Source organism: Bufo gargarizans, chromosome 4 (genome assembly GCF_014858855.1).
Source record: "Bufo gargarizans isolate SCDJY-AF-19 chromosome 4, ASM1485885v1, whole genome shotgun sequence".
Classification (NCBI taxonomy): Eukaryota; Metazoa; Chordata; class Amphibia; order Anura; family Bufonidae; genus Bufo; species Bufo gargarizans.
The window spans coordinates 297229691-297243108 of record NC_058083.1 but is presented as its reverse complement, the minus strand read 5'-3'; the positions used below and the strand labels follow the sequence as shown (position 1 = coordinate 297243108).

The 13418-nt window shown below is 43.9% G+C and overlaps 1 protein-coding gene across 2 annotated transcripts in view; it reads left to right on the top strand.

Annotated features, from left to right (window-relative positions):
- The window catches only part of ZUP1 (zinc finger containing ubiquitin peptidase 1), a 78741-nt gene extending 66272 nt beyond the window's left edge, over positions 1 to 12469 (top strand). For both annotated transcript variants that reach the window (XM_044290685.1, XM_044290684.1), the window contains exon 10: positions 12208 to 12469. In XM_044290685.1, the coding sequence (XP_044146620.1) occupies positions 12208 to 12255 (48 nt within the window). In that variant the 3' untranslated portion in view covers positions 12256 to 12469. The remainder of the gene's footprint in view (positions 1 to 12207) is intronic.
- Positions 12470 to 13418: the final 949 nt, after the last annotated feature.

The following is a 13418-nucleotide window of genomic DNA, read 5'->3' as shown; positions in this document are numbered from 1 at the left end:
TTCCGATCCGTGCTTCCGTTCTGCATCTCTGTGATTGCGGACCCATTCAAGTGAGTGGGTCCGCATTCATGATTCGGACCGCACACGCTCACAAAACGTTTGTGTGCAAGAGGCCTTAATCCCTCGTAGGGGGCTAAAAATCACTGTAATAAACATTTTTTTAAAAGTAAAAAAAAAACACAATCTTAAATTCAAATCACCCCATTACTAAATTTACATATATATAAAAAAACTAAAAAAACTAAAACGCAATTGGTGTTACTGCATCTGCATGTTGAATCCACAACAGAAAAAAATAATTTGAATAGACATTTTGGCTTTTTTTTTTTTTTTGTCACCTCACCTCCTTAACCACTTCAGCCCCGCTAGCTGAAACCCCCTTCATGACCAGAGCACTTTTTACACTTCGGCACTACACTCCTTTCACCGTTTATCGCTCGGTCATGCAACTTACCACCCAAATGAATTTTACCTCCTTTTCTTCTCACTAATAGAGCTTTCATTTGGTGGTATTTTATTGCTGCTGACATTTTTTACTTTTTTTGTTATTAATCAAAATGTAACGATTTTTTTGCAAAAAAATGACATTTTTAATTTTCAGCTGTAAAATTTTGCAAAAAAGACGACATTTATTGTTCTACATGTCTTTGATAAAAAAAAAATGTTTGGGCAAAAAAAAAAAAAATGGTTTGGGTAAAAGTTATAGCATTTACAAACTATGGTACAAAAATGTGAATTTCCGCTTTTTGAAGCAGCTCTGACTTTCTGAGCACCTGTCATGATTCCTGAGGTTCTACAATGCCCAAACAGTAGAAAAACCCCACAAATGACCCCATTTCGGAAAGTAGACACCCTAAGGTATTCGCTGATGGGCATAGTGAGTTCATAGAACTGTTAATTTTTTGTCACAAGTTAGCGGAAAATGATGATGATTTTTTATTTTTTATTTTTTCTTACAAAGTCTCATATTCCACTAACTTGCGACAAAAAATAAAAAATTCTAGGAACTCACCGTGCCCCTCACAGAATACCTTGGGGTGTCTTCTTTTCAAAATGGGGTCACTTGTGGCGTAGTTATACTGCCCTGGCAATTTAGGGGCCCAAATGTGTGAGAAGAACTTTGCAATCAAAATGTGTAAAAAATGACCGGTGAAATCTGAAAGGTGCACTTTGGAATATGTGCCCCTTTGCCCACCTAGGCTGCAAAAAAGTGTGACACATCTGGTATCGCCGTACTCAGGAGAAGTTGGGGAATGTGTTTTGGGGTGTCATTTTACATATACCCATGCTGGGTGAGAGAAATATCTTGGCAAAAGACAACTTTTCCCATTTTTTTTATACAAAGTTGGCATTTGACCAAGATATTTTTCTCACCCAGCATGGGTATATGTAAAATGACACCCCAAAACACATTCCCCAACTTCTCCTGAGTACGGCGATACCAGATGTGTCACACTTTTTTGCTGCCAAGGTGGGCAAAGGGGCACATATTCCAAAGTGCACCTTTCGGATTTTGCAGGCCATTTTTTACACATTTTGATTGCAAAGTACTTCTCACACATATGGGCCCCTAAATTGCCAGGGCAGTATAACTACGCCACAAGTGACCCCATTTTGGAAAGAAGACACCCCAAGGTATTCCATGAGGGGCACGGCGAGTTCCTCGAATTTTTTTTTTTTTTCACAAGTTAGCGGAAAATGATGATTTTATTTTTTTTCTCTTTTTTTCTTTACAAAGTCTCATATTCCACTAACTTGCGATAAAAAATTCTAGGAACTCGCCATGCCCCTCACGGAATACCTTGGGGTGTCTTCTTTCCAAAATGGGGTCACTTGTGGCGTAGTTATACTGTCCTGGCAATTTAGGTGCCCAAATGTGTGAGAAGTACTTTGCAATCAAAATGTGTAAAAAATGACCAGCGAAATCCGAAAGGTGCACTTTGGAATATGTGCCCCTTTGCCCACCTTGGCTGCAAAAAAGTGTCACACATCTGGTATCGCCGTACTCAGGAGAAGTTGGGGAATGTGTTTTGGGGTGTCATTTTACATATACCCATGCTGGGTGAGAGAAATATCCTGGCAAAAGACAAGTTTTCCATTTTTTTTATACAAAGTTGGCATTTGACCAAGATGTTTATCTCACCCAGCATGGGTATATGTAAAATGACACCCCAAAACACATTCCCCAGCTTCTCCTGAGTATGGCGATACCAGATGTGTGACACTTTTGCGCATCTAGGCTGCAAAAGTGCCCAAATTCCTTTTAGGAGGGCATTTTTAGACATTTGGATCCCAGACTTCTTCTCACGCTTTAGGGCCCCTAAAAAGCCAGGGCAGTATAAATACCCCACATGTGACCCCACTTTGGAAAGAAGACACCCCAAGGTATTCAATGAGGGGCATGGCGAGTTCATAGAAATGTATTTTTTTGGCATAAGTTAGCGGAAATTGATTTTTTTTTTGTTTTTTCTCACAAAGTCTCACTTTCTGCTAACTTAGGACAAAAATGTAAATCTTTCATGGACTCAATATGCCCCTCAGCGAATACCTTGGGGTGTCTTCTTTCCAAAATGGGGTCAGTTGTGGGGTGTTTGTACTGCCCTGGCATTTGAGGGTCTCCGCAATCATTACATGTATGGCCAGCATTAGGAGTTTCTGCTATTCTCCTTATATTGTGCATACAGGTAATGAGATTTTTTTTTTCCGTTCAGCCTCTGGGCTGAAAGAAAAAAATGAACGGCACAGATTTCTTCATTCGCATCGATCAATGTGGATGAAAAAATCTCTGCCAAAAAAAAAAAGAGGGGAAAGGTGTCTGCCAGGACATAGGAGCTCCGCCCAACATCCATACCCACTTAGCTCGTATGCCCTGGCAAACCAGATTTCTCCATTCACATCAATCGATGTGGATGAATAAATCATTGCCGGGATTTTTTTATTTTTTTTTACATACAAAGTGTTTGCCAAAGCATAGGAACGCCGCCTCCTCCTCAGCTCGTATGCCTCGGCAAACGTATCTGTTACTGCAGAGGAGAAAATCTCGTCTTGCAGCGCCGCATACACCGACTTGCGTGTAATCTGACAGCAGCGCAATGCTTCTGTCAGAATGCACATCAGTGCTGCAGCTAGTCGATCGGTTGGCCCACCTGGAAGGTAAAAAATGAAAAAAATAAAAAATAAATGAAAAAACCAGGCCGCAACGCAATAATTTTATTAACTTTGGAACAGAACATGTAAACTTTAACTTTTTGAACTAAACATTAACGTGTTTGCTTACTGGTGTTTTTTTTTAACCTTTATAGAACAAACCTCTCCTTCCCCATGGGTCAATGTGCAAAGCGCAAATCGCCCAAAGATGTGGCAAAGTGCGTTATGCACTTTGTCCCTGGTGAAAGGAGACGTTTGCAGCAGCAGTGAGTGAATGGGCCCTAATAGCCTGTGTGCCTGTCCTGGTGAGATGATCCCTATGCTAGGTGTACCTGTGTGTGGTACTTCCGGAAACACTCCCCTAAGCATAGGGCAGGGTGGTCAGGACAGTCAGGACAGAAATAGCAGGTGTCACGCCTTATTCCTCCCTGCTACAGACACGACATCTTTTTCGGGGTGACGGGTGGGTTGAGGTACCAGCAACGACATTGGGGAAATGTCGCTCGTGTAGACGGCTAACTACACTGGTGGATGGGGCCACGGAACCTCCTGGGTACAGGAGGTTCTCGATGATCTCTTCCTGAAATTTGAGGAAGGATCCAGTTCTCCCAGCCTTACTGTAGAGAACAAAACTATTATACAGAGCCAATTGAATAAATATACAGACACCTTCTTATACCAGCGTCTGGTTCTGCGGGAAACTAAATACGGAGACAACATCTGGTCATTGAAGTCCACCCCTCCCATGTGAAGGTTATAGTCGTGGACTGAGAGGGGCTTTTCAATGACACGGGTTGCTCGCTCAATTTGTATTGTCGTGTCTGCGTGAATGGAGGAGAGCATGTAAACGTCACGCTTGTCTCTCCATTTCACCGCGAGCAGTTCTTCGTTACACAGTGCGGCCCTCTGCCCCCTTGCAAGACGGGTGCTAACGAGCCGTTGGGGGAAGCCCGCGCGACACCATAGGCGCCAATCCGTTCTAGAAACAAATGCCTAAAGAGGGCCACACTTGTGTAAAAATTGTCCACATAAAGATGGTACCCCTTGCCGAATAAGGGTGACACCTAGTTCCAGACTATCTTCCCACTGCTCCCCAGGTAGTCAGGGCAACCGACCGGCTCCAGGGTCTGATCTTTTCCCTCATAGACACGAAATTTGTGTGTATAGCCTGTGGCCCTTTCACAGAGCTTATACAATTTGACCCCATACCGGGCGCGCTTGCTTGGGATGTATTGTTTGAAGCCAAGGCGCCCGGTAAAATGTATAAGGGACTCGTCTACGCAGATGTTTTGCTCTGGGGTATACATATCTGCAAATTTCCAGTTGAAATGGTCTATGAGGGGCCGAATTTTGTGGAGCCGGTCAAAAGCAGGGTGGCCTCTGAGACGGGAGGTGCTGTTATCACTAAAGTGCAGGAAACGCAGGATGGTCTCAAATCGTGTCCTGGACATAGCAGCAGAGAACATGGGCATGTGATGAATTGGGTTCGTGGACCAATATGACCGCAATTCATGCTTTTTAGTTAGACCCATGTTGAGGAGGCCCAAAAAAGTTTTAATTTCGGAAACTTGGACTGGTTTCCACCGGAAAGGCTGGGCATAAAAGCTTCCCGGGTTAGCGGTTATAAATTGTGTGGCATACCGGTTTGTCTCTGCCACAACTAAGTCTAAGAGCTCCGCAGTCAAGAACAGCTCAAAAAATCACAGGGCCGAACCGATCTGAGCTGTCTCAACCCGAACTCCAGACTGGGCGGTGAAAGGGGGAACTACAGGTGCGGCTTGGGGACTGCCAATCAGGGTTTGCCAGCACCTCAGGGATTCTAGGGGCTCTACGGGCACGTCTTTGCGGTGGCTGCGACAGGGTCACTACTGCACGTGCCACCGTACCAGCTTCAACTGCCCTTCTGGTGCTCGCTACTTCACCATGTTCTACGGCAGTGCTGGTACTAGGTCCAGGAAGGGCTGGGCTGCTGGTGTATGCCTCACCACGTAATCCGACAGCACCAGCCCCACTCTGCTGCTCTTGAAGCGGATCCTGCGCAACCTGCGGTCTAGCGACACGGGGCCGGATACGCCTGGTGCTATCAGGGAACTCAGCCTCCTCGTCCGAACTTTGGGTCAGAGAGCCACTGCTTTCTACAGGTTCGTATTCTGACCCGCTAGATTCATCAGATGAGGGTTCCCACTCCTCATCCGACTGGGTCAGAAGCCTGTAGGCCTCTTCAGAGGAATACCCCCTGTTTGACAAGTGGGCAACTAAATTTAGGGGTATTCCCTGAGACTACCCAAGAAAAAAAAAGCAAGCCTGTCTTACAAATGGGAGGCTAGCGAAGTACCGGAGACCGCTGCGGTTGATAAAAAATATCAAAACTGATTTTTTTTATCGCCGCAGTGCGTGTAAAGTGAATGTGCAGCGAACGCGGTGGGGCGGGTGTGGGCGAACGCACGTGTGGGCGACCGATCAGGCCTGATCGGGCAAACACTGCGTTTTGGGTGGAGGGAGAACTAAAGTGACACTAATACAATTATAGATCTGACCGTGATCAGTTTTGATCACTTCCAGATACTATAAAAGTACAAATGCTGATTAGCGATACGCTAATCAGCGAATAACGGACTGCGGTGCGGTGGGCTGGGCGCTAACTGATCCCTAAACTACCTAACCAAGGGGCCTAAACTATACCTAAAACCTAACGGTCAATACCAGTGAAAAAAAAAAGTGACAGTTTGCACTGATCACTTTTTTCCTTTCACTAGTGATTGACAGGGGCGATCAAAGGGGTGATCAAAGGGTTAATAGGGGTGATCTGGGGGCTAAGTGTGGTGTTGGTGGGTACTCACAGTGATGTGTGCTCCTCTGCTGGAACCAACCGACGAAAAGAACCAGCAGAGGAGCACAGCAGCCATATAACCCCATCATATTTACTAATATGATGGGTTATCTGGCTTCTGATTGTTTTTTTTAAAAATCGGCAGCCTGCCAGCCGCGATCATTGGCCGGCAGGTTGCTGACGAAATACTTGGCGACGAAATGCCGGCCCGCGATGCGCATGCGCGGGCCGGCTGTGACGAAATCTCGCGTCTCGCGAGATGACGCGCCGATGCGTCCAGGAGGAATAAATCAACCACCTCCCGGACGAATCGGCGCGTTAGGCGGTCGGGAGGTGGTTAAAAAATGTATGTACTCCAAAATGGTACCAATGAAAACGAGAGGTTTTCCTCTAAAAAAAAAAACAGTACCTCACACAGCTCTGCAAAAAAAAACTAAAAGAAAGAATATAGCAATGCAAAGATGTTATTTTTTTTTTTCAAAGATATATTTTTTTTAAGTATTTAAAATAATAATACAAAATATATATTTAGTATTGCTGTACTCATTGTGATCTACTGAATAAGATCTCCAGGTCATTTTTAGCAAACAATGAATGCCAAAAAACAAACCCCCAAAAAATAATGAAATTGCTTTTTTTTGCCAATTTTACTCCACAAAGAATTACAAGATATAGTAAATTAAGTGGTGGCGTTAAAAATACAACCTGTCTCGCAAAACACTAGCCCTAAATACAGCTATGTGAACAGAAAAGTAAAAAAGTCATGGCTTTTGGAAGGCAGGGAGGAAAAAAAGGCTGCCCCCTGGAATGGTTAAGGGGTCATTTATCAAACTGGTGTAAAGTAGAACTGGCTAAGTTGCCCATAGCAACCAATCAGATTCCACTTTTCATTTTACAAAGGAGCTGTCAAAAATGAAGGGTGGAATCTGATTGGTTGCTATGGGCAACTAAGCCAATTCTACTTTACACCAGTTTATAAATTACCCCATATATTTGTGAACTACAGTCAGATTTTTTACTGTATGGAATAACAATGATCTTATTTTCTACATAGTACCACAATGTTGTTTTTCATGAAATATTGATATTGACTGTATATTGATATGATGCGGCATTAGTGTCTATCCGGTGATGACTAGAACGTTGGCTTTTCTCTGACACAGCCTTGTACTTGATCAGGTGCTGTTTGGAGAATTACTGCTGCCTTTAAGTGCTTATGCTTGCTATACTAATGTTGTGCTTCAGCCTGCCTAAATCCACTCAAAACTTTTTAAAAAATCAAGTTTTATTGCAGGTATTTTCAGTGCTCCACAATCTTTCATTATTAAGGGCATGCTCATATCTGTAGCGTATCCTCAGCATTTTAAAGGGAACCTGCCACCAACTTTATGCTGACCTCACTGAGGGCAGCATAAAATAGTGACAGGAATGATGTCAGCGGTGTGTCACTCATGAGCTAAAAGTAAGTGGTTGCTGAGAACCAGCATCATAATCATTGCAGCCCAGGCCTTGAAAAGAGTCAAGTCTACCTGAGAAGAGTCCTGGTTATTCCTAATCTCCTGCATTCTCACCCTTCTGCTGATGATTGGCAGTTGTCTTCTAGAGAGAAAGGGAGAAAACTAGGTAGAAGACTGTCAGTCATCAGCAGGTGGACAGGGAGAGCAGGAATATATGAATAACCATGTCTCTTCTCAGGTGCCTGGGACTCTTTTTCAAGCCTAGTCTGCAATGATTGTGATGTTGGTTCTCAGCAACCACTTTAACTTTTAAAGAGGACCTTTCACCTGAAAATGCAAGTTAAACTAAAGATATACCCTTACTTGCTGGCCCCTGGTGGTGCTTATTCAGTTCTTCATTTTGCACTCAGTGCCACAGTTTGTCCGCAGTGCCCCCCGCAATATTTCCCGCCTTCTATGCTAATGAGTCATTCGGCTCAACTAGGCGGGCCTGCAAAAGTCCTCCCGGGCGTGTCTTTCTTCTCCCTGGCACGGAGCGAATCCAATCAGCGCGCTCCGCTCTTAGCCAGGGAGAAGAAGCTCCAGTTCTTGCGAGATTCGCGAGAACTGGAACGATTTCATCCATCCTGAACAGGCGCCATCTTGGATTCCCGCAGCAAACATTGGAGCAGCGTCGGAAGCGGCAGCTCAGGATGGATGAAATCGCTCCAGTTCTCGCGAATCTTTTCCTGGAAAACTTTTGCAGGCCCGCCCAGTTGAGCCGAATGGCTCATTAGCATAGAAGGCGGGAAATATTTTGGGGGGGCACCGCGGACAAACGGGGGCACTGAGTGCAAAATGAAGAACTGAATAAGCACCATCGGGGGCGGAAAGTAAGGGTATATCTCTAGTTTAACTTGCATTTTCAGGTGAAAGGTCCTCTTTAAATGTCAGACCGCTGAAATCAACTCGCCTGTCTCTACTTTATGCTGCCGTTAGTGTGGGCAGCATAAAGTTGATGACAGGTTCCCTTTGAAGTGGATGAGCTTTTAGGAATTCTTATCCTATTATAGTCAATGGGGCCATCAGCTTGTCAGATATCTTGCCGGCAGCCTGAAACTAGCCTAAATCTATTGGAACGACAGGCACTCGCCATCTGTGACCACCCAGAGATATCTTAAAAAATTAAGGTTTATTGGCAATTGGAATTACATTAAGATACGATTAATAACAGTGCATAAAAGAGGCTAAAATACTTCACGCACAATATCCTGTGTGGCGCATGAGCAGGAGACACTAGCCTCCAGGACCAGGCGGATGGCTACTGACCACGCAGCCACACCAACCAAACAAATATCCACCTACGCAGTATAAACAGCTGATTGGGTTTTGAGTGCCGCACACTTCCTCAACCACAGAAAAGCCGTTCAATATATCCTCCTCTGTGAGAAGTTGCTATCTTTCATAAAATATGACAATCTTTCTCCCCTTTATAACATGTAGTTAAAAAGGCAAACAAAACAATTTAATATAATAAAACAAAATGGCGTCGATAGTCCTGTTTAGTCCTTCTGGACTATAGCATATGTTAAGAGTGGGCCAGTATATAACCCGGCACCTCCCATCAGATCGACATGTTTCGAACCAAAAAGCGGTTCCTAATCATGATCCAAAAGCACCTTGAACTATGGGTATTCTTATACCTTGCTACCACCAACCAGAGGCGAGGAAAAAATCATGGATCATGATTAAAGGGATTCTGTCACCAAGTTTTGGGCTATAGCGCTGCAGACATGCACGGCTAGATCGCCGCTAGCATGTCCGCAATATATCTGTCCTATAGGGCTGTGTGCTTTTAATTTCTTTAAAAAAGGATTTTATAGATATGTCCTCCGAATCAGCACCGCCTATGTCCTCCGAATCTCCTCCTTTCATCAACTATAGACTGCCGCGAGCTCGCGCATGCGCAGTTCTTTCCCTGAGGCTGATGCCAGCACAGGGAAGGAACACTATACCGGCACTGCGCATGCGCGAGCTCGCGGCAATCTATAGTTGATGAAAGGAGGAGATTCGGAGGACATAGGCGGTGCTGGGCTCCTTCACAGGCGGGGGTGGCTGGGCTCCAGGAAGGTTAGTACAGCCCCTTGGGCACCTTACAAGACTAATTTACATATCTATCAATTCCTTTTTTAAAGAAATTAAAAGCACACAGCCCTATATGACAGATATATTGCGGACATGCTAGCGGCGATCTAGCCATGCATGTCCGTATCTCTATATCCCAAAACTTGGTGACAGAATCCCTTTAAGAACCGCTTTTTGGTTCGAAACATGTCGATCTGATGGGAGGTGTCGGGAGTTGAAGTGCCACTGCTTTGTATTGTTGTTTCTAGGCTGGAATAAAGACTGCTGGAATTTCATTTTCCTGTGTTGGATTTTCTTCTTTTGTAAGCAGTTGTAACCTTCTTATCGGCGCTGTAGGCAGGAAACTTTGTACCAGGTGAATATTGTTAAAAAGGAGTCGTTTATATTCTTTTGTCGACGCGTTTCAAGGGCGTACAGCCCTCTTCATCAGGACAATAATACAATACACTGTTGTCTCTTACAGACATTATATATATATATATAAATTTATATATCCGATTCAGAACTGTGTGTATACAATTAAACGTGGTATAAACCCTTAACTAACAAGTGAACATCAAGCATTGATCTGACTGCAGCTGATGTCTTGTGGAATACATTAATCCCGAGTGATAATCTGGCACACTCTTAAAGGGATTCTGTCACCTCCCCTCAGCCAAAAAACGATTTAAAAGCAGCCATGCAGCACAGCTTACCTGGATTAAGCTGTGCTGTTTAATCTTGAAATCCGTCCAGCAGTTACTTTAAAAAACGACTTTGATCAATAAGGAAATGCGTCCTGAAGGTGCCCAGAGGGGCGTTTTTTTCTTCCTAGTGAGCCCAGTACCGCCCCTCTTTCAGTGCCCAGCCCGCCTTCCTTGTATTTTCTAACTGCCGCCCCCAGCCTGCCACAGCCTCTCCTGCCTCTCCTCCCCCCCGAACGAAGTCTCGCACAGGCGCAGTACCCACTGAGGGCTGCGCCTGTGCGATCATCAGGAGACTGAGGGCGGCAGCTTCATCTTCGTCACTGGGCATGCGCCGAGCCCAGTGACGTCCGATGCTCTCTCTTCCCTGCTGACTGAGGGAAGAGCGAGCATCGGACGTCACTGGGCTCGGCGCATGCCCAGTGACGAAGATAAAGCTGCCGCCCTCAGTCTCCTGATGATCGCACAGGCGCAGCCCTCAGTGGGTACTGCGCCTGTGCGAGACTTCGTTCGGCGTGAGGGAGGGGGAGGAGAGGCAGGAGAGGCTGTGGCAGGCTGGGGGCGGCAGTTAGAAAATACAAGGAAGGCGGGCTGGGCACTGAAAGAGGGGCGGTACTGGGCTCACTAGGAAGAAAAAAACGCCCCTCTGGGCACCTTCAGGACGCATTTCCTTATTGATCAAAGTCGTTTTTTAAAGTAACTGCTGGACGGATTTCAAGATTAAACAGCACAGCTTAATCCAGGTAAGCTGTGCTGCATGGCTGCTTTTAAATCGTTTTTTGGCTGAGGGGAGGTGACAGAATCCCTTTAACAAATGCTATAGTCCAGAAGGGCTAAACAGGACTATCTGCGCCATTTTTTATTTTTTTTATTTTATTACATTGTTTTGTTTGACTTTTTAACTACATGTTTTATAAAGGGGAGAAAGTTTGTCATATTTTATGAAAGCTAGCAACTTCTCACATAGGAGGATATATTGAACGGCTTTTTGGTGGTTGAGGAAGTGTGCGCCACTCAAAACCCAATCAGCTGTTTATACTGCGTAGGAGGATATTTGTTTGGTTGGTGTGGCTGCGTGGTCAGTAGCCATCCGCCTGGTCCTGGAGGCTAGTGTCTCCTGCCCATGCGACACACAGGATATTGTATGTGACTGGTTTGGAAGTATTTTAGCCTCTTTTATGCGTTATTAATTGTATCTTAATGTAATTCAAATTGCCAATAAACATTATTTTTTAAGATATCTCTGGGTGGTCACAGATGGTGAGTGCCTTTCGTTCCAATAGATTTATTAATTTTTACTCAACTTTTTTGACTGGGTGAGTCAAATACGACAAGAGCACCAGTTCTCTACCTATAGACAGGTGAGGCTCTATATCACTAGTTCATGAAACTAGCCTAAATTGACCTGAAGTGCAGATAAGAAATCTGCAGCCTATCAGTTTAAGCTGATTCCACGCTTTACAATGCTGAGGGTGAAATTTGCTGTGGTTTAATCGACGAGAGTTGCATGTCATTTATGTGGTGGTTGCTGTGGATCTGAGGCAAAATCCACATGGATTTTTAAAATCTCATATTCTTAGTCTGTACTGTAATATACTGAATTTGTCACACACAATCTGTTTGGAAAATCTGCACTTAATCAGCACCATCTGCAGGTATTCTCAAGGTTACTATGAAATAGGTACATGTTTAGCAGACTGCATCAGATTTTTCAGACTTTGAGTGGTTTTAAATAATTCAATGATGATGTATCCTTCTTTTTTAAAATAATGCATTTTTGCAAATTGGCCAGAACGTCACAAAACCTGTTTGTGCTCGTGGGACTGAGTTGTAATATCTCACACAACCTGCTGCCAGGCGGCCATGTTCTTCTAGTCCTGGACAAACTTAGTTCTAAGTATGATAAGTAGAACATTGTTCCCGTTATAGATGCTGCAAATCTAATATGTGGTTCTTCTATTCAAAGGTCCGTTTACAGATGTCTAAAGTTTTTCGAGCTGAAAGAATTCCTTAAAGAAAAATTTCCAACCTTTAGTTGTGCAATAAATTTAAATGGAAACATTTACCCTAAACTGTCTGATGGGTCTATTCCTGTTAAATAACAATGCTGTCTCACACTGGCTTGGATCCGCTTTTAGATAAATAAATATATAATTTTTTTAATTTTGTAATTGTCTCATATGTATGTATGTTTGTAAAAATAAATATGCTGAAGCAATGCTAACCAACTTTTTTTTAACATGTTTAATATGTTAACTGGTTTCATTACAGTATTGAAAAGTTGTTGGTTTTGTAATTTGTGAAATGTCTTTTTAAATTATTTACCCCCTTAGTACACAAACATAGTAAAGGATTCTTTACGGTAAGAGCAGTGAGACTATGAAACTCTCTGCCTGAGGAGGTGGTGATGGCGAGTACAATAAAGGAATTCAAGAGGGGCCTGGATGTATTTCTGGAGCGTAATAATATTACAGGCTATAGCTACTAGAGAGGGGTCATTGATCCAGGGAGTTATTCTGATTGCCTGATTGGAGTCGGGAAGGAATTTTTTATTCCCCTAAAGTGGGGAAAATTGGCTTCTACCTCCAGTTTTTTTTGTTTTTTTTTTGCCTTCCTCTGGATAAACTTGCAGGATAACAGGCCGAACTGGATGGACAAATGTCTTTTTTCGGCCTTATGTTCTATGTTACTATGTTACTAATGACCAGCAATTTTTTTCTGTTTTCCTTCTCCATATTTAAGCAGCCTTAATGTTATTTTTTCATTGACGTGGCTGTATAAGGCCTAATTTTATGCAAGAGTAATTGCAATTTTTTGGTGCCGTTTGAGGGTATATATAACATTTTTTTGGTTTAATAAGATGCAGCTAATGGTGAGATAAACATAGGTTTTTGAGGAGGAAAAATAAGAGTGGACAACGTTCTGGGGGATCTGCGGATGACACACTGTTCTGGGGGATCTGCGGATGACACACTGTTCTGGGGGATCTGCGGATGACACACTGTTCTGGGGGATCTGCGGATGACACACTGTTCTGGGGGATCTGCGGATGACACACTGTTCTGGGGGATCTGCGGATGACACACTGTTCTGGGGGATCTGCGGATGACACACTGTTCTGGGGGATCTGCGGATGACACACTGTTCTGGGGGATCTGCGGATGACACACTGTTCTG